This window comes from Phoca vitulina, unplaced genomic scaffold (assembly GCF_004348235.1).
Source record: "Phoca vitulina isolate PV1807 unplaced genomic scaffold, GSC_HSeal_1.0 scaffold48, whole genome shotgun sequence".
In the NCBI taxonomy this organism is placed as follows: Eukaryota; Metazoa; Chordata; class Mammalia; order Carnivora; family Phocidae; genus Phoca; species Phoca vitulina.
Window position 1 is genome coordinate 10101168 of NW_022589751.1, and position 20312 is coordinate 10121479.

Below are 20312 nucleotides of genomic sequence, written 5' to 3' on the forward strand. Positions count from 1 at the left end.
ACCGTTGGCTTTCAGTTCCCCTCACTGGCACTGGTTGGGCAGTTTCCAGGCGTCCAGCAGGTGGCACTGTCATCAGGGTTAGAGGCAGCCAGTGGGTCCTTTGTGCAGCCCAGCTGCCGGGGCTAAGGCCCAGCTGGACCCAAGCACTCAGGACAGAGGCTAGGCGGGCTCCTTCCTGCAGCCCTGCTTTTGGGGCACTGGGCTCTTCAGTTCCAATAAGCCGGGGGGGGGGGGGGGGGGCAAACTGTGCCTGCTTCCCCCAGCTCCCTGGGGCTGGCTGGGGTGAAGGTGACAGGTCGGGGAGGCAGGTGGAGAATTGGGCCGGTGAGCTCATGGCAAAGGCGCCCAGCGGGGTGGGGGTGGGTGGCCTGGCTTATAAAGCCCCCGAGGCCCTGTGGCCTGCACAGGCTGGTTATAGACAGCACCATGGAGGGCTCTGAGGCGGTGCAGAGGGCCACGGCGCTTATTGAGGAGCGCCTGGCGCAGGAGGAAGAGAATGAGGTATGGGCACGGGTGTGGGGACCCCAGGGGATTCTAAGGAGGTCCAGCTCTACTATCAAAGGAGGTAAGAGCCTGGCTGACACATCTGTAGTGGGAAGGAGGGCAGGGGTCCCCAGGGGCCCAATGGCTCCATTCTAGCTCCAGGGTGCTCCTGGTGGAGGGAGCTGCTGGAAGTAGGAGACTGAGGCTTCAACCCCAAGAACTGAGAGACAGTGGGGTGGGTGAGCCGAGCTGGGCTCCTGAGATCCTCCACCCACCTGGGCCTCGAAGAAGCGGGCCAGGCTGCACAGAGTAGGACAGCCGGGGTGCTGCCAGAGAAGGTGGGAGTGTGGGGCCCTGAGATCTCCCAGCTGCTGGGGGGGGGTTGCTGAGACGGGAGAAACTCCAGCATTTGGTCCCTGAAGAAGAATAAAGACTGGGAGCAGAGCGAAGAAGGGGTCCTGGGAAAGGAAGCATGGGTTTTCCCAGGACTACCAGCCGCACTTGGGGAGGCCTTTGGAGCATGCAGCTCTGGGCAATTGCATTTTCTCTGGGATAAAGAAGTCGGGGAAGGGGGAGGTGCAGGCTTGTCTACTCTTCATTCTGTTTAAACTGGTATTTGACTTAGAGTCTGCTCTGCCAAGTGCCAGGTGCTGTGAGGAATAAGAGGGTCAGTAGGGCCAGCCCCTGCCTCCTTACCAGCCCTACAGTCATTCTAGCCAGCATCCGTCAGCGGCAAGTCCACAGAGAAACAGGCAGAGTGAAGCAATGGTGAAATAGAGCTGTTAAGTCAGCAGGGAAGGGGCACAAAGGGTAGGTGAGTCGCTCTGACTGTGGGTGCTCAAGGACTCTTGGGAACGGGACAGCATTTGAGTGGGGCCTTCAAGGCTGGTGAGTGGAGATCAGGAAGGGAGGGAATTCCAGGCTAAAGAAAAGATAGGCACTAAAGTTTGGGTGAGTGATGGTGGGACTGTTGTGAGAAAGTCTGATAGTAGGTAGGGGCTAAGGCTGGGCACAAACCAGCGAGGGCCATGGGAAAGATATTTATTCTTTGGGCAGTGGGGAGACACTAAGTGTTGCTGAGTGAGGGTGAGTGGTGGCATCTGACCTATTTTAGGAAGGCAGCTTGGACAGCCTGAGAAGGACACGTTGGAGGGGAAAGACTGGCCCTAACAGGAATGGGAGGGAGGAGATAAATCAGTTTGGAGGTAGGCTCCGTTCGAAAAAAGAGTGACTGAATGGGAGTGAGGAAGAGGGAAGGACCAGGACTCTGGTGGAAGAAGAGATGAGGACCAGGGGAGGGGGAGGGGGGGCAGGTTTGTGGGTGAGGAGCTTGGGCTGAACCCGCTGAGGCCGGGCTGGGGCACCCCTGGATCTCTAGGAATGCCACTTCTCCCCTGGGGCCAGGTAGGTGAGTCATGCTGCAGTGCCATTTCTGGAGTCCTGCCGCTGGACACAGAGACCTTCAGCAAGGAACACGGAGCAGTCCTCATCCATTCATTCACCCAACAAATATAGCAGCAGGGCTGTTGGGACACTGGGTGCCCACAGAGCCAGCCTTCCCACCAAATACCTCCTACGTGCCCGGCACCATGCTAAGCTCTGTACAGGCATCCTTTCATTTAATCTGCACAACGATCTACAAAGTAAGGTGGGAGTTTGTTTCGTTGTGTTTCACCCAATAGCGCCCGGTTCAATAAACATTGAGTTCTTATTGTATGTCAGCCCCCAAAGACAAATCTGCAGCAAAGGACTAGAGAGTCTAGTGAGCCCAAGAGTCTCTAGGTGTTCCCAGCAGGTCCCAGCCCATCAAGGTTCTCAGAGGGGAGCCTCTGTCCAGCCTGCTCCCCCTTCTTGGTGTGGGAGGCGAAGGAGAGTCCAGAAGCCCCTGGGCTGGGGATCTGTCGTGGGCGCATACAAGGTCAGGTCATCACTGAGGACTTAGGGGTGGGCAGAGATGCTGAGCGCCCCCTGTCATGATCCATTCACTCATTCATTCATTTATTCTCCAACATTCACTGAGCACCTGCTATATGCTAGACCCTGTCATAGCTGCTAGGGTTACCAAAATGATTATGACCCAAGCCCACCCTCTGGATGCTCCATGAGGAACCCCGCCAGGGTCCCACATGCGGTAGTAGCTGCAGCCCAAGGTCATCCCTTGTTCCGGGAAGAAGATGCAGTGTTTCAGGTGAGGCCACACTGGGGACACCTCAAACCATGTAAGCGCAGCACGGAAGGGAGCAGCCTGGGAAATCAGCCCTGGAGGAGTATACCACCAGAGCTCAGTGGGAAAGGCACAAGGCAGCTGAGAGCTCTGTAAGGGTGACCATTCCTCCCCAGCCGCCATCTGGACTCCCCACAGAGATGGGGTGCCCGCATTTCGCAAAAGGTGGCTTCCTTTAAAACAGAGGAGGAGCCCATGAGGAAGTGGTCCAGGCAAGTCAAAACTACAAATGGAGAGGAGACTTGGAAGGAGTTTCACCCATCTAATTACAATGAAAATGAGGGGAATGCTAGGAGTCCCTTCAAACTGAAGGCTACGCAGCTGTGGCTCCCGTCCCTCGGGTTCCCTGACAACAAGTTTCCAGTCCCAGGATTTCATGGAGCAGTAAAATCTGAGAAAAAAAGTTGGTATCTGAGAGTTGCCGAATTTTTGTATTGACACATGAATCTATTTAAAAAATAACTGTCAACTCTTACCACAATCAGTTCATCAATGCGAATTTTTAATGGCAACAAAGAAATCACCACCATCATCATCATCATCTCAGTGCTTTGAAAGGTGAATATATTTAATTTCATGAAAACTCATTCCAGTAGCCCTTGAACTTGTCTTGCTGAGGACACACGACCGTCAGTGGACAGGTGTTTGAGCTGAGCTTGGGGTAGGGTTGAGTTGGGGAACTATGGGGACCTTGGCTCTGGCCAGGGGCGCTCCAGGACCAGTCAGGAGTGGGGCTCAGAAGGGCTCTGAGGTCACACAGTAGGAGGTCTTTGGGCTTTCCTTGGAGTGGGTTGGGGGAGAGGCTACCTGCCTCCCTGGGTGCTGTGGGCAGTTCCTGGAGCACATCCTCTCCTTGGCTCACCAGAAACTCCAAGGAACTGCCCAGCAGAAGCTGCCCATGGACATGCTGGTGTTGGAGGATGAGAAGCACCACAGGGCTCAGAGTCCGGCCTTACAGAAGGTTAAGGTAAGTGTGAGGGGAACCCAACCTCCACGCTCAGGGGACAGGACAGGCAGTTATGGCTTTGCTCCCCCTAGTGAGGTATGCAAACCATTATCTCAGCACCCCCCACCCGGGATCATGCTAGCAATGCCAAATCTCGGCCCCACCCCAGACCTGCCGAGTCAGAATCTGCGTGTGTACAAGATCCCAGGGGATGGACTCATTTTGGAAGCCCCAGGTGACTGGGTAGCAATACAGCAGGGCACCATGCCCATGTTAAGGGGCTCAGGGAGGTTGTGTGTGCTGATTGGAGAGACCTCGGTGCTGGTACGAGGAAACCAGAGCTTCCAGAGCACTATCGTGGAAGATGATCCCATAGGATGCTTGTCTGAAGGGCATCAACCAAGCCATAATAGAAGTTAACTCTGGGAGAGAAGGGCTTCCTCTTCATACCTTTTATGTTTCTGTATTACTTTTTTTTTAATTTTTAAAAAATTTATTTATTTGAGGAAGAGAGCACAAGCGGGGGAAGGGACAGAGGGAGCGAGAGAAGCAGGCTCCCCGCTGAGCAGGGAGCCCAGTGCGGGGTTCCATCCCAGGACCCCGGGATCATGACCTGAGCTGAAGGCACAAGTTTAACTGAGCCACCCAGGCACCCCTGTTTCTATATTACTTTTGTGATCTCACACACACACAAATGAAACTGCATGGAAAGCTGAGGATTCAGATTCCATTCTGAAGGCCTGGGCTGAGGGTTACCTCTGAGATTCCCTCCTCCTACCCTTCAACTACATGAAGGCTCAAAGCTGGCAGCTTCTACGCAGTCCCCTCAAGTCTCCCCTTGTCCCCTGATCCCCATCTGTGTCCCGGTCTCATCTGCTTCTCCTAGTCCTGGGCAGGAGAGCTAGACCTGGATTCTCTCTCTCCTGAGAAGCTCTCTCTATCCTCCTCCCCCAGCTTAGCTCAGGGACCCCAAGGCCCCAGCATGGGGTTTGATGAGCCACCTCCATGCAGGGCCAAGAGCGTGTGCGCAAGACATCCCTAGATCTTCGGCGGGAGATCATCGACGTGGGTGGGATCCAGAACCTCATCGAACTGCGGAAAAAACGCAAGCAGAAGAAGCGGGAAGCACTGATGGCCTCCCAGGAGCCACCTCCAGAGCCCGAGGAGATCGTAAGGGTCTTGGGGAGGACACCTGTGTCGGCAGGGGGCATGGGGAGCCCAGGAGGGCCTCTGATCACTGCAGGGCAGCCTTCCATTACTGGTTTCATGCCTTCCAGGCTGGCCCTGTGGAAGAGGAGACATTCCTGAAAGCAGCCGTGGAGGGGAAAATGAAGGTCATTGAGAAGTTCCTGGCCGATGGGGGTTCCCCGGACACCTGTGATAAGGTGATGTTCTACTTGCACCTGGGCCTGCCTCCCTTTCAGAGTTGCCACCCCCACTCCGCCCACTTGTAGGCCTGTTTGAGAACAGGCATTGGGTGTCCTTTGGGAGGGGGCCCTTAGATATGGGATGCCACCTTGCCCATGCAGGAATTTACCTAAATCCTTAGGCCCTTTTCAACTTGAACTACCTCCAGAGTAACAAATGTCATGTGGTCTTTTAGGGAAGAAAGAGGAATGGAATTAAGTAAAAAAAGAGCCCAAACCAAGAATTTGGGGCTCAAATCCCATCTCTATCACTCCCTAACCATGTGACCTGCAGCTAGCTCTGTGTCTCAGTTTCCTCCTCTGTAAAATGGCCTGCTTCCCTCAGAGCATGTCATGGGGATCAAATGGAATATTAATGCCTCGATTAGTATTTACTGACTGAAGGAAAAAACTATAAAGCACATGCTAGGATATGATATTATTTTTGTGTCGCATTGTATAATACGTTTCCTTTTAAAACTTATTATTGTATTGTGGCCAAATACATATAACATGAAATATGCCACTTTAGTCATTCTAAGTGTACAGTTCAGTGGCATTCATTATATTTACCATGCTGTGCAACCATCACCACGATTTTCAAAACGTTTCCATCACCCTTCATACTTTCCTGTTTTCCCTGAAACTGCCTTTCACATTGGCAGAGCGCTCTTTCACACTCATCTCCCGGGATTAAGCAACTTAATGGTCACCCTCTGCAGCCTGCATCATTGTGGGCTTAGACTACATGGCCCTTCCACTCCATGAGACTCGGGAGTCTCAATCCTCTCGGTCTATCCAAACACCTCCCACCTCTGAGCACTGTGCCAGGTGCTGGGAGTGCAAAAAAGGAAAAACCAGAGTTGAGAGTAGAGGGAGACTGGCACACAGCCAGATCTTGACTGTGGGAAGATATGCCTCACGGCCCGAGTGTTTCAAGAGACCAAAGCAAAATGCTAAAGTTCATTTCTTCCTTGAATCAGTCATGGGTGCGCACCTGCCCCTTCTGGCCCTGGGCTAGGCACTCAGGGGAAACAGAGTCTAGTAAGACTTGGCCTGCCTTCCAATCCCCTCTCACTGTTTCTCTGGGTCCCCTGGGGGCAGCTCTGGCCTAGAGGTTTCAAGATAATGGCACTTGAGCTGCCCTGCCTCTTGAAGGAGTAGCAAGAATTCATCAAGCACTCACAGAAAGTAAGGGCAAAAATGGGCATTGCCGGCAGAGGGAACAGCCCGTGTCAAGGCCTAGCCTGATGTGCTTGGGGGTGGGGGACAGTGAGAAGGTCAGAGTTCCCAGGGCATAAGAGGGCTCCAAGGCTGGTCTGGATAGAACATGAAGGAGCTGCCAGAACATGGAAGCTATGGGGTACCAGCACAGGGCTCAGAATCGAAATGGGGTAAGGCCTGATCTCAGCCTGAGGCCAGAGATCAGGCCCTGACAGTCTCTCTGGGGACAGTTCCACCGGACAGCACTTCATCGAGCTTCCCTGGAAGGTCACATGGAGATCCTGGAGAAGCTTCTGGACCGTGGGGCCACTGTGGACTTCCAGGATCGGGTGAGCAAGAGATACCTATTGGGTGGGAGGTAGGAGGTGGGCCCAGCACCAGTAGACCCCTTCTCCCTGCAAACCTGTGCCGACCTGGGAGACAAACAGGCTTCTTCTGGGGCCAGGCCCCACCTCCAGTAGGTTGTATGGCCTGGAGCCATCCTCTGTAAACCTGGCTTGGACCCGAGGGTTCTCCTGCTCTGCTCGGTCCATTGCCCAGGCACAGGCATGCCCCTGCCCCTTCCCTGCCCCCTTTCCTTCGATTCCTCTTGCCCTCTTGGCCGGGGTCCTTTCCCCCAGGGCATTTTCTCCCTTCCAGCCCCATCTTTCCCTTCCAGCTGGACTGCACAGCCATGCATTGGGCCTGCCGCGGGGGCTGCTTGGAGGTGGTAAAGCTCCTGCAAAGCCGAGGAGCAGACACCAACATTAGGGACAAGGTGAGGCAATAACGCTCATAGGTATTAGGTGGCTGGGGAGGGAGGGCGAGGGGCAGAGAACAGAAAAGCCCAGGAAGCAGGAGGATGGTGAGCTGGTCTGGTTTCTAGAGGGGCTGCAGAGCCCAGGGAGGGGTCTTGGCCATCACCTGTAGGTCCTTGGGGACCACCATCTGGGGATGGGAGCAGGAAGGACAGAGGAGAGGGGAAGAGAAGAAATCCACTATTTAGGGGGCTTTGGGATCACCCAAACGATGCGGGATTTGTTCATTCGTGCCATCCTTCTTCATCCTTTATCTATCTGTCCATCCATCCATCCATTCATTTATTCATCTGTTTGCTTGTTTATTCGTCCACCATTTTTCTATTCATTCATTCCTTTGTGTGTAACCTTGAACTAGTGACAGCCTCTGAGCCTCTGTGGCTTATCTGTCACATGTCTTACAGAATTCTTGTATAATTAGATGGGGCAATGTATGTAAATTATTTATTCAGCATAAGGCTGATGTTTTATAAGCTTTTGCCATGCCTGTCACATAGTTACCTCTCAGTAAATGGCATCTATTATAATTATTAAAAGAAGGGCAGAGGAGTGAACAGCTGGGTGAGAGGGAAACCATAGAAGGCCTCCCAGAGGATGAGGCACCTAATGCTTCCGAGGTAGACGATTGGATAGGATGGTGGAAATCGTAGCATTCCCAGTCGTTGCAGGGCTCAGGCCTTGGCACTAGGACTTGGGGAAGGGATTAGGCTGGAGTTAGGACAGCCTCCCTCCCAGGGGCACCACAGTCCAGACCCCTTCAGCCAGCAGTTCCTGCTTCCTTCCCACACAGCTGCTGAGTACCCCCCTGCATGTGGCAGTCCGGACAGGGCACGTGGAGATCGTGCAGCACTTTCTATCCCTGGGCCTGGACATCAATGCCAAAGACAGAGTGAGTGTCCAGCTTCCCTTCTGCTCAGCCAATCCTGGGGGTGCAGGAAGCCTGAGGGCTCCCATATGCCCCCCGTGGGCCATACTGAGTGTCACATTGGCTCTAGGAAGGGGACAGTGCCCTGCACGATGCTGTGAGGCTCAACCGCTACAAAATCATCAAACTGCTGCTCCTGCATGGGGCTGACATGATGACCAAGAACCTAGTAAGTTCATTGCTTCCCTGATTCAGTAATTAGTGGGCACCACTCACCCAGGCTCTGTGCTAGGCACTCAGAGGAAATACAGAACTGAGCAAGACTCAGCCTGCCCTCGGAGCACACTCACAGTGGAGGGTCTTTCTGGACCCCTGGGAATTTGGGGCCCACGCACCTTCCCAGCTCTCTCTATGCTTATCTCTGTCCAGAGTGCAAGTGCAGAGGAAGGGCCAGAAAGGACAGTAAGAGGACTTCCCAAAGGCTCCCAAATAGATCAAAGGGGGTCCTAATGTCTAGGCCCAGGGAGGGACATGGAGGAACACAGCTGGAAGGAACCTGAGTGCTTGGTTGGCACGACTGCCCCTAGCACACTGTGTGGGCCTGGAGTTCTCTCAGGGTCCTACGTCCCCTAGTCTTCTCTGGGGTCTGGAGCAATCACGAAAGAGGGGGAATGGGAGGGCCCCCCTGACTCGAGAAAGACTAAGGGGATAATGGGAAAGTCAGGAAGATATGGGGAGGCAGTGGGTGGGGGTTTCTCAACCAGGACATTATTGACATTTTGGGCTGGATAATTGGTGTGAGGGAACTGTCCTGTGCATTACTGGATGTTAAAGCAGCATCCTTGGCCTCTATTCACCAAATGCCAGTAGTTCCCACTTACCTGATTGTGACAACCACAAACATTCTAGACATCGCCAGTTGCCCCTGGTTGGAACCCCTGGTCTAGATGAGGGAACCTCCTGGTACAAACTTCTGAACAGTGAGCAGATCTCCGCTTGCTTCCCCCAGGCAGGAAAGACCCCCACGGACCTGGTGCAGCTGTGGCAAGCTGACACCCGGCAGGCTCTGGAGCACCCTGAGCCCGAGCCAGGGTCAGAGCAGAACGGGCTGGAGGGTCCTGCCCAGAGTGGGCAGGAGCCCCCCCAGCCTGTGCCAGCCCACTAAACACCTGCCCCAGGCCAGCTGGGCACCCGGGCTGTCCCCTGCATGCAGCCAGAGGCTCTTAAGAACGGCCCCCAGAGCTGAGGACCCTGCCATTCCTCTGCGTACGATCCGGGACACCCACAAGCTACTGCAATAAAAAAAGTCGTTTTTGCTATTGGTGATGTTTGTTTCGATTTGTGTCTAAAATGTTTAGGAGTGAAGGAAAACGGAGCCAGGGTAGGTTCAGGGAAGAGGGGAGCCTGGAGCCCTTTGGCCTCAGCCCTGTGGCTTTTCCTACCGAGGTGTCTTCTTGCTTCTTTCCTGCCAGCCCTCTTCCCAAATTCCCAGCGTGGGTCCGCTGCTCCGCGCACCCCTCCTGCCCCTCCCCCCGTCCTGGTGACCGCCGTCCCACAGGGCTGTGTGCGGCCAGCACAGGCTCGTCACGCGCCGGCCCGCCCGCGCAGGGGGAGCCTGGCCCGGGATCAGGGGCAGCGGAGCGCGGGCGCAGGGCGGCGGTTCCCGGCGGCGGCTCAGCAACCACGCCTCCCTCCCGCAGGGCGGGGCCGGCTCAGCCAATCGGCTCCGCCAACCGCGGCCTGCCTTCCGGGCTTTGGGGCCGGGAATTGTGGGAGGAGGGCCCGGGCCCCACTGGAGAAGCCCTGTAGGTCGGTACTCCAGGAACCGCCCCCCCTCCCCCCCGCGCCTGGCCCGAGGGACACTCGGTTGTGGCATTTGTCCAGCTGCCCCCTGAGGGGAGCGAGGCCATGGGGCCTATAGGCTTAGCCTCTGACCCTGGGGACTCTCAGCCCAGGCCTGCCCCGGCACCAATAGTCAGGGGGCAGCAAATTTTTAACTAGACACACTGATCATTAACAGGGTAGGAAGGAGTTCAGACTCAGCCTCACTCAGGGGCAGAGACCAGCTGGGCCTCGGGCCTCTTGCAGAGATGTTGGGCCGTGGAGTCTGGTCCTCCGTGAGGCAGGGGCTGAGCAGGGGCTTGTCCAGGAATGTGGGGGGCTGGGCCTCAGGGGAGGGGAGGAAGGTGGACATTGCAGGCATCTACCCCCCTGTGACCACCCCCTTCACTGCCACGGCAGAGGTGGACTATGGGAAACTGGAGGAGAACCTGCACAAATTGGGTACCTTCCCCTTCCGAGGTAAGTGGGGTCTGTCCTCTGGGGGAGTCGAGGGAGATGTGAATGACCCCAGTCTCCTCAGCCAGTGAGCTGCTCAGAGACATTGGGTACCTCAGGAGGAGTCGTTTTATTCTGGGAGAGGAGCAGGGGGCACTGCTCTGGGGTCAGGAGGCAGGAAGCTCCTTGCTGGCGTGCAACCTTGACTGAGTCTCACCTGCCTCGGTTTCCCCAGTTGTAAACTACCAGAGTGCTTCTTAGGCCCTAGGTAATGGGTATGAAAGTCCTTGTCAGCTAAACACTGTGCGGTTGTGAAGGCAGCTGGGGGCATCACGTGGCAACCCAGCCAGTGGGCTCATCTCCCTACAAGCCTTGTTTGCACACTCTCTTCTGAGCCAAGCCTCCCTGGATCCTCTGACTCATTTCCTCTTTACACGTGGGTCTCCCCTCGCTGAGGTCAGGGACCGGACAACATGCAACACAGCCACAGGCACAATAAATGAAGGGAAGAAGTGGCCAGGTCCTCCCATCCTGCCCACCCTCGTCTGTCACCCGTGACAAGTCCCTGAGGCGGTAATCTCACTAGCCCCATTTCACAGACGGGGAGCTGGGGCTCAGAGTGACACAGTTGCTTGCCCAAGGTCATTGCTAATACATGGCTGAGCTGGGATTTGAACCCAGGTCTGACTGCAGGGCTATGCTTGGTTTCACTCCACAGCACTAACCGCTGAGCTGCTAAACCAGACTGTTTCAACAAATAAAGTCTGGTTGGCACCAGCTCTGGGAGTGGAGAGGTTCTGACCGAGGCGGGGCAGCGGAGCAGTTGAGAACATGGACTCTGGATTCAGATCACAACTCTGCCACTGACCTAGCTGTGAGATCATCTCTCTAAGCCTCAGTCTCCCCATCTGACACCTGGGAGTAATGATGCCCACATCGTACGATGGCTGGGAGAGAAATCCAAGAGAGGGCAAATGAAAGCACACTGTGAATAGAAAAGGGTGATGTACCCTAGAAGTTATGGATCCAGTGGTCACAATCACTAGGACCACAGGTCCATAGAGCTGCTTTGTGACAGTGACTACTGACCTGACCAAACCCCATCCACATCTCAGGGTTGAGGTGATGGGACCCTTTCCTAGGGCTCAGTGAATGCCCTGTGGATGCCCATGGTGAGCAGTGACACAAACTCTAAGTAAATTTCTTTTCGGGCTCAGCTTGCTGGGGCCTGAGAGTCTGCACGGAGGCCTGCGTCTCTTGAAGCAAAGTGAGAAGCTCCTTGAATCTCTTATTTATTAAAAAAAAATTTTTTTAAGTAATGTCTATGCCCAGCATGGGGTTTGAACTCATGACCGCAAGATCAAGAGTCGCATGCTCCACTGACTGAGCCAGCCAGGCGCCCCTTGCTCCTTGAATCTTAAGAGGAAGGAAGACTCGGCTTCACCCTCCAGGTTCAATGACACCCTGGTGCAGGGGGTGGGGAGGGTGAACTCTGCGTCCAGTGCCTGCCTGCCACCCAGAGAATCCACAGACACCCCCAGGCTCTTCTCTGGACCTTTCCTTCCCTCCTAGCTGCTCATTCACTCCTGCAGAGCACACGGGGGTGCCCAGGATCACAGGCTGCTGTGGATTTGGCAGGCCACGGGCCATGGGTGCCCACTAACCCACACAGGGTCCTGCTCCCGCCTCATCTCTCTCTTACCCACACACCAGGGAGGCAGTGGGCTGAGTAGAAAGAGCTCAGCATCCCGAGTTAGAAGGCTGGGTAAGAATCCTGGTTCTGCCAGTTATGGCAACCTTGGAGAAATCCCTGAACCTCTCTAATCTGACTTCCTCATTTTAGAATGGAACTGAGCCACAGGGTTAACGCATTCCTCCCAAGGAGCTCAAGTGTGAGGGCCTGGCATAAAGAATAGAGCCATAGGGTCCTGTCACTGCTCCCAGGACACAGCCAGAATGCCCGGGAAAGGAGCCGTGAGCAACTTTTGCTCTACAGACAATGTTTTCCTGGCCCTGTCCTGGCCCCCGGCTTTGGCTTTGCTGCACAACACTCGGGGGCAGAGGAGGAAGCCCTCACATACCACAGTGCCAGGGCCTCCTGCAGTAAGTTAAAGGGCCTCCAAAGGGGAGGTGGGAACCTGCCTTTGATGAATCAGTGAACGGTTAGAGATTCTTCTGGAAGGTATTGCCTGAAACTGTGTAGCTCTCTTTATTTCTTATTTTTGAATTGTTAATTTTTACTGATTATTTGTATAAAGAGTATCATTTTTAAATGAAAGTTATAACTAGAGACCGGAGGGTAAAACTGTTGCAGAGGGGCCATTTGGCCCTGAGCTCACTCCTACAAACAACCTCGAAGATGAACTTTGAGTTGTTATTTCCCAAATGAGGTTAGTGGACGACCACAGAGCTACTTCAGCAGGACTAGGGAGATGATGTTCCCCATGAAACTTTGAGCTTGTATCTTATTCCCTTAGTACATAGACAAAGATATTATTGTGTATATTAAAGCCATTACTTTGTTAAATAAAAATATTTTGTTTAAAAAAAATCACAATTTTTACAACCCTGTTTTGGCATTTACTTTGGCATTCACTTTTAAAAAGTGAAATGTGGTTTTTAAAAAATGTGTTAGATGCCTCTGGGAGAAAATTAGAGGGGCCCAGGCCTGTTTCTACCCTGAGAGGCTCTGGATATAATTTGGGATTGTGGGCCAGGCTTTCCACTGTCTGTACCTACAGAGAGCCTGGCCAGGTGGCCCACCTGCTCATCATCTAAACTGTGTCCATTTAACCAGGGCTCAGGGGGAGGGGGGAGATTTCTGGGCTTGCAGGTGTGTCACTGAGGCACGAGGTAGCAGCCCCCATCCTGGAATGGCCTCTGGGATCTGGCATCTGGTGAAGACCCCTATCCTATCTGCTCTGCCTTCTCAGCCCACTGTTGTCTCCTCTCAGTTGTGACCTCATGTTATTCTAGAATGAGCTCCTTCCCGGGCCCCTTTCCTTCTGGACCCTGCTCCGTAAAGGGGTTGGGGCTGCAAATGTGCCAAGCTGGCAGCAGGGGTGGGCCCTGAATGAAAGGAGACACCGACGTCAGGCAGCCTGGAATGGATGCCTGGAATGGAAGGACCCCTTCAGCCGTGGTCGGCGCACCTGCCCCCTGGGGGCCACTGGATGGAGAGGGAGAGAAACCAAAGATTGGAAAAGAAGGATTGAGTTGCAGAATGGGTCACAAGCAGAAGGCAGAAGGGACTCAGAATTGGGGAAGCTGCTTTTCCACTGACCTCGGGGACAGCTGTCAGGGTGGGAGACGGGACTTGGGCCTCAGGAAACGGCCTGCCAGGTTGGACGTGAGGGATGCTGTGGCCTCTCCCCACCCCGCCCCCCTAGCCACCTTCCTCACAATGGGGTTCATTGCTGAGGTGGGAGGGGCATCCTAGGAAGGGTCCAGCTAGGGGCCTGCCAGCCAGACAGCCTCGGGGAACCTGCCCTTTCAAGCATGAACCATACCATCCGGGCTCCCCCACTCCCAGTGTGCTCTTAGCTCTGCCTGCCTGGCTTAGGGTCCTGGAGGCCTTCTTGGAGCTCATCCAGCAACCATCATGCAAGGTGGTGCTGGGGGCTGCCCTCTTACTCGGCGGTGGAGGCCTCATGCTGTGGATTCAGAGGAGGAGGAGAAGGAAGACATCCCCTGCTCCTGCCCGGGAGGAGCAGGGGCTACCCGAAGGTCACCAAGCAAAGAATGAGAACTGGATTAAATCTCACTTTAGCCGCCTTTCCGAAGAGAAGCTGGCCGCCAGCAGCAGCAGCCCCCCTGCCCCCGAGAGCGGCAGTGGGGCGGCCAGCACCACGGTGCGCACGGAGACCTTCCCCACCAGGCAAGGAGAGGCGGGCGCAGCTCTGCACCGGCAGTCCTTCACCAGCAAGCAGAGGTTGGCTGGCTCCTCGCTGACCAGAGAGACCCAGAGGGAGTCTGGAAAATCCTCGTCCATGGATGCGGCCACCTGGGCCGCTGTGGCTGCCTGTACCAAGGAGATTGACAACCTGGGACAGCAGCTGGCTAATTCCATGTTGCAGCGTGCCACGATTTACCAGAACTCAGGCCACCTGGAGTCCAAAGACATCAACCAGGAGGAGCTGAAGGCCCTCGAGGAGGTGGAGTTGAAGCTGAAGGGGAATTTCCTCACTCAGCGAGAAACCGCGGTAGCTGGCGTGAACCACACGCACACCTTCCATGGCCACGGTCACCACGGCCACCAGGGTTATCCGAGCCACCCAAGCCACCAGAGCCACAGTCTGCCCAACCGCAGCCAACACACCTACCACCCCTTTGAAGCCACCACCTAACCACAGATGGAGACGCCCCTTCCCCCGACAGGGCTGGCACACGAGTGCAGGCCTGTTTTCTCTCCTGGGGGGCAACCCGTGTGGCCCAGGATGAGAGGCTGCCGCCCAAAACCCTTCTTCCTCAGCCCCCCACGGGGCTCCTGGGCCCCTTCAAGTCTGTGAGTAGGGTCTGTCACGGAGAATGGCTCCCGACGGAGGGGCAGGTGGAAGGAAGGGAAGCAGCCGAGACACGCCCAGGCCCCTGAAGACCCACCGAGGGAAGACAGGCGAGGCAGATCCCAGGAGTAGCTGAGAGCCCCAGACCGACGCCAAATGCCTGGAACTGAGCCAATAAAGCCTTGTATACCCTCATTCTGAGTCTGGGGGGCTCTGTGGCCAGCCTCAGGACTGGGAGGGGATACGGGGAGAGGGTTCCTGCTCCCCAGTCCTCTTCGTGTGGCCCTTGGCTTGGGCTTTTTGCTGGGCTGATTCAAGACTCCATAAATCAGCTTCCCCGGGTCTCAGGTTCTGGGGATGGGACGTCTCCCGGGAGCTCAGCACCCACCAACCCGCTGTTGGCCAGGGAAGGAGGAAGCAGCCAGGTGTTGAGAGGTGGGGGGAGAGACAGGCTTTCAGAAGCTAGTAAGCAAGGTGGGGTGTGGGTCTCCTGTCCTCTTGGTGTCATCTTCACCCTATCTCCTGCTGCTCGAGTCATGTGGCCTCCTGCACTGCAGTGCTCTCTCCCTGCCCCACCTGCTTTCCGGGGCCGCTGGGATCCCCATTAATGCCTCCCCTGCCTACCTTCAGAGCTGTTGTGCCGTATACTCTCTCTTCCTGTTTGTGTTACCATGGCTGGGGCTGCTGCTGGACTATGGGCTGCTGCTGGTACTACGGATTAGGAGTATTACTAGTACTGCGGGCTGCTGCTGGTACTATGGATTAGGAGTATTACTAGTACTGCGGGCTGCTGCTGGTACTACGGATTAGGAGTATTACTAGTACTGCGGGCTGCTGCTGGTACTACGGATTAGGAGTATTACTAGTACTGCGGGCTGCTGCTGGTACTATGGATTAGGAGTATTACTAGTACTACCAGCAGCTCCCTCTTTTTTTTTTTTCTTTTCAGTTTTTAGTATGTGCCATGTTCTATGTTAAGTGTTACAGCACAGTCCCATGGAGACAGTATTGCGTTCCCTCCGTTCTGCAGATGAGACACCTGAGGCTCAGAGCTGTAATTCGCCTGACAGGGCATCGACAGTAAGTGGTGGAGTTAGAGCCCCGCTCTGGCCGACTCCAAAGCTCAGACGCCAAGTCCCTGCCTTGTGCTGCCCCCTAGCAGTGGCCCTCCAGGGGGCTCCCTCTCTCATGCTTACCTCTGCCCTCTTACCACATGTCCTGACTCTCTGTGCCCTCCCTCAAGCCCGAGACTTCCCCTGCCTCCTCTTCCTGGGTCCCAAGAAGCCGTTTCTGGGGCAAGGGGGGACCTCCAGTAAGGGGCTTAAAGGGAGGCAGCTCTGTCTCCCATGAAAGTTGAGAGAAGTCAGCTACACCACACTGTCTAACCCGCAGTGGCTCCTTTACATAGAAATGTACCATTGGCATCTGTGATGAACTTACCAGTGTTTCCCAGCCTGTGGGCCTCAAACTTCCCAGAAGAAGGCGCCCAGAATCCTTCCAAAGGATGGATAAATCTACAAACACCCTAAATGTTGTTGATTGATTTTATGGGGCATAATTGGAAGTATTTGAATTCATCTATCTATCTATCTATTGTAAAGATTTTAAGTAATCTATACACCCAACGTGGGGACTGAACTCACAACCCCGAGATCAAGAGTCGCATGCTCCGCTGACTGAGCCAGGCAGGCGCCCCAGTATTTGAATATTTTTTAAAATTACTAATAAGTGACTTTGTATAAATGTTAATGTGTGTGTGTCTGTGTGTGTGTGTCTGTGTGTGTGTGCATATATACACTTTAAATTTAAAATACTTCATACTGGGTGTCATGGAGGAGGCCAACATGAGGGGATGTCCGTGATCTTGATGATTCTTGGCAAAGTAGGGCCATGTGCTGTGCAAGGGGGACAAAATACCAGGAGGGACAGAAGCCAGGGGGAGTGAGAAAAGGCTCTCCGGGGCTGCAGCTCAGGGAGGAAGGTGGTCCAGGCAGAAGGGAACAGCATGCGCAAAGGTATAGAGGCAGGGTCGTGACACTGTGTCTGGGGGACCTTGACAGTTTGGCTGAAGGGGAACATTTAGAGATGTGCGAAAGGTAGCAGGAAAAGCCAGAAACATGACTCTGAAGTTTAGAGCCCAGAAGGACGTAGAAGAGCATCCAGTCCAACTTCCTCATTTTACAGCAGAGACCAGTTTGAGAAATTTTGCCTAATCCTGCACGTGGAGGTAGGGGAGATGGAAGGGTTCTGGAGAACCTCTGTATATTTTTGGGTAGGCCACAGGGAAGGACAAGGAACAGGAGATGGAAGTTCAGAGGAGAGATGTCTGGTGGAGGGATCCTGGGAAGACTTCTGAGGGGAGGTGGCAAGGATGATGGGTCAAGGGGCATAAGAGTAAGAGAGACTGTGATTCCTTTGGGCCACAGTCAGTCACCATGTTCCTTGTGCATGCCCAGCCCCGAAGACCTACTCCTCTCCCCCAGGCCACTCTGGCTCCCCAGAGCAGTCAGCATAACCGTGGGGCCGAGGGAGAGTAGCTTCTGTGATGAGCCGCGTTGTCTTGCAGCTGGATCGGGCAGGAGAAGTTCCTGAGAGCAGGCTCCCCTCCCACAGCGGCCAGCCCTCTCCGCCTCAGATGGAAAGCTGCCACCCTCCTGATTTAAGGCTTGAGCACTTTCTCCGGACTCTGTCATAATTACAGCTAACACTGCTAGGTTCTAATCTAAGCACTTTATAAGTAGTATCTCATTTAAGCCTCACAACTCTTTAAGGAGGGCACTAATATCCCCATTTTTCATGTGAGGAAGCTGAGACTTGGTGACACCATTTGCCCAAGATCTCATAGCTGATAAGGGCCTGCGCTGAGTTTCGCGCAGGCTCCTCTGAGTTCAGAGCCTACGCATCCGACCACTCCACCCACCTGCTCTTCCATCGCATGCTGTCTTCACTCCCTGACCCGTCCGGGGCCCTGGCGCGCCCCCCTCTCCCCCCCCCCCCGCTCTAGTCCCCTCTCTACACCAGGGGAGGCACAGCAGGCCTAAAACTGGACATCCCACCCAGGAGAGAGGGGGGGTTCTTTGCAGCATCAGTTCACAGACTTCAAGGTGCTTTCTTGTACATTTTCTTGTTTGGGCCTTTCAAGTAGCCTTATGAGGTAGGATTGAAATGTTTTTATTATCATCCTGTAGAAAAGGAAATGGGGACTCAGATACATGATGTAATTTGCTCAAAAGGGGAGCTGGGTCCGACTGTTTCCCGACTCTGTGATATTCCCTCCTCCCCAGCCTGGCCTGCCTTCCTCCGGCCTGGGTCACATGCTCCTTTCTGAGACAAGGGAGAGGCCACCAGGAGTCTTGAGCACAGGGGCCTGCCTCCCCTCGGAGAGCGCAAGACCCAGCTGTCCTGCTGCGCAGGAGCCCCTGGAACTGGCCCCCAGAATGAAGGGGGTCTTGGGGATGAGTGAACACGGCCGAAGAAGTGGCTGGTGCAGGAATGGGCCTGGGCCCCTTCCAGGGTGGTGGTGGCAGCCAGGGTTGCGGAGGGAGGGAGATGTCTTTGGAGGCATTTCCATAGAGGCAGTGGCAGAAGTTCCATCTCAGAATCTTTGACCTCTCAGCAGAGGATGCTGGTCCAGTCCTCTCCGGGGTTGGCGACTCACACATGGGGGCACTCACACGGGCAAAGGACCGGCACCTTTTGTAACAAGACAGAAGGAGGCTCCTGGCCTGACGTGGAGAAATGGATCCTGAGGAGGCAACACAACAGAAGCCAAAAACTATTTGCCTCAAGATGCTCCCTGCAATGTTACCAAGGCAAAAAAGTGGGGGGGGAAACTGCTAAGTATGAGTATGAAAGTATCCAGTGAGCCATTCTGGCAATCCACTCCGTGGTATCTGCTGGTGTCGTGAACAGCATGGAAAAAGGTTTGTGTTGAAAAGTTGACTCTCCATCACACTGTGTCCCCTAAGGATGACTCACTGGAACAGTCTCTCTTGGTCCCAATGCCAGGAAACTCTGTGTGTCTCTGGGGCAGCTGCTTTGCTTTTATCTTGAGTTCTGCGTATCTTGTCAGCTGATCACATTTCCCTTTTAGCTTTGACTGTCAGGAAGCTCCAAACCAAAGTGATGGCCCATCTCTCACAACTGCGTGGCAGGGATTTTGTACATCAGTATCCGCCCCCCCAGCTTTCTCTTCTTTGCTTTCTCCCAAGAGGTCTCCTATTTATTAATAATCTTGTTGTGTCATAGGCTGTATTTGTCAACTATTTCAGAACAATGTTTTTGGAATGGGACGGAGTAGAGAGGAGGAAGAAGAGGAAAGAGAAAGTGAAATGAAAGAAGCAGAGAGGAAAATGGTTTTACTCTAACATTCCCTTCAGATTCAGCCAAACAGCATCAATTCTGTGATATAAAAGGGTTGACACCTTATCTGGTGGTGTTAGAAACCTCTCAAATGATCGGTCAAACAGGAAAATGCAAAATAAAATAATGGGATGTCACTTTTCACCCAGAAAATTGGCAAAAATTAACTCTGACAATACCCAGCGATAGCATGGATGAACACTAACAGACCCTTCCATGTGGTACAAACTGGCTAATGAGGCAGACGTTTGGCATGTGAAGATGCACATGGATGTGGCTCAGCAATTACACACCCAAGTAGACTGTAGAGAAGCTCAGACATGGGCATAGAAGACCTTATAGGATGTGTTTGTTTCAGCATTATTTGTAATAGCAAAACTAAGGAAACATTCTAAATGTCCCCAAAAGGAGAATGAAAAGTAAATTGTAGTCTAACCTCACAACGGAATATAATAGAGCAATTAAAATGAATCAGAACTGTGTACTGCTATGGACAAAGCTCACAACATAATCTTGAGCAAAAATAGCAAACCACAGATGCTTGTATGAGCTTGATTCCATTCCTATAAAGCTTAAAATGGCAAAAAACGTCTTATATCTTGTTTATGGGTCAATATGTATGCCTTAAGGGTATAAAGACATGAACGGGAACAATGACACCCGAGTCGGGACAGCTAGAAGAGGAAGAAAAAGGTGATCAGGGGAGGGTTGCCGTGGGTGCTGGGTACACACCTGTGGATTCTATTATTATCGAGTCTTTTGGGTATAGCTAAAATATTTCATTAACACAAAGAAAAATGGTGTGGACACTGCCGTCGCAACTGGGTAAAACATTCTGCCTGCATCGGGACAAAGACGGGAAGGAAATGTGTGAAAAACTATGGCGTTGGGGCGGTAGGGACCTGGGTGTGCGTAACGGCAACGTCCCGGTTGTTGGTAGAGGATGGGAAGGCGTTGGCCGTGATGGGACCTGTCTTGCAGGCTTCGTGGTCCAGGGCTCCAACGGCGAGTTCCCCTTCCTGACCAGCAGCGAGCGGCTGGAGGTGGTGAGCCGAGTCCGCCAGGCCATGCCCAAGGACAAACTCCTGCTAGCCGGCTCCGGCTGCGAGTGTGAGGCCACAGTGCTCTGGGCTCTGGGGGTGCTTGGGGGGGCCTGGGAGCGGGGAGCCAGGCTTCTTGGCCCTGGGGCTGGTTCAGTCTACTGGTTCTGTCTCTTCTGAACCCCT

At 54.0% G+C, this 20312-nt stretch overlaps 3 protein-coding genes across 5 annotated transcripts in view; all 3 read left to right on the forward strand.

Annotated features, from left to right (window-relative positions):
• Nucleotides 1-317: 317 nt before the first annotated feature.
• ANKRD2 (ankyrin repeat domain 2) lies at nt 318-9523 on the forward strand. The gene is given in 10 exon segments (XM_032432523.1): nt 318-410; nt 412-501; nt 3573-3674; nt 4665-4823; nt 4931-5038; nt 6514-6612; nt 6942-7040; nt 7871-7969; nt 8076-8174; nt 8955-9523. Coding segments are annotated over 10 exon segments (1089 nt in total). The 5' UTR covers nt 318-332; the 3' UTR covers nt 9111-9523.
• Nucleotides 9524-9712: 189 nt separating this feature from the next.
• The window catches only part of HOGA1 (4-hydroxy-2-oxoglutarate aldolase 1), a 28781-nt gene continuing 18181 nt past the window's right edge, over nt 9713-20312 (forward strand). For 2 of the 3 annotated variants that reach the window (XR_004302694.1, XM_032432446.1), the window contains exons 1-2: nt 9713-10246; nt 20068-20196. Coding sequence is in view for 2 of the 3 variants with exons in the window: in XM_032432446.1 (XP_032288337.1) it covers nt 10036-10246; nt 20068-20196 (340 nt within the window). In the remaining variant the exon portion in view is untranslated. The remainder of the gene's footprint in view (nt 10247-20067; nt 20197-20312) is intronic. The other variant, XM_032432447.1, reaches the window with a different exon arrangement.
• CUNH10orf62 (chromosome unknown C10orf62 homolog) lies at nt 13217-15361 on the forward strand. Its single transcript, XM_032432448.1, has one exon. It carries the CDS (start codon nt 13873-13875, stop codon nt 14566-14568), a length of 696 nt encoding a protein of 231 aa, XP_032288339.1. The 5' UTR covers nt 13217-13872; the 3' UTR covers nt 14569-15361.

Excerpts from the sequence above, each read along its gene's own strand:
- CUNH10orf62 (XM_032432448.1), top strand. The coding sequence starts at position 13,873 with ATGCTGTGGATTCAGAGGAGGAGGAGAAGGAAGACATCCCCTGCTCCT.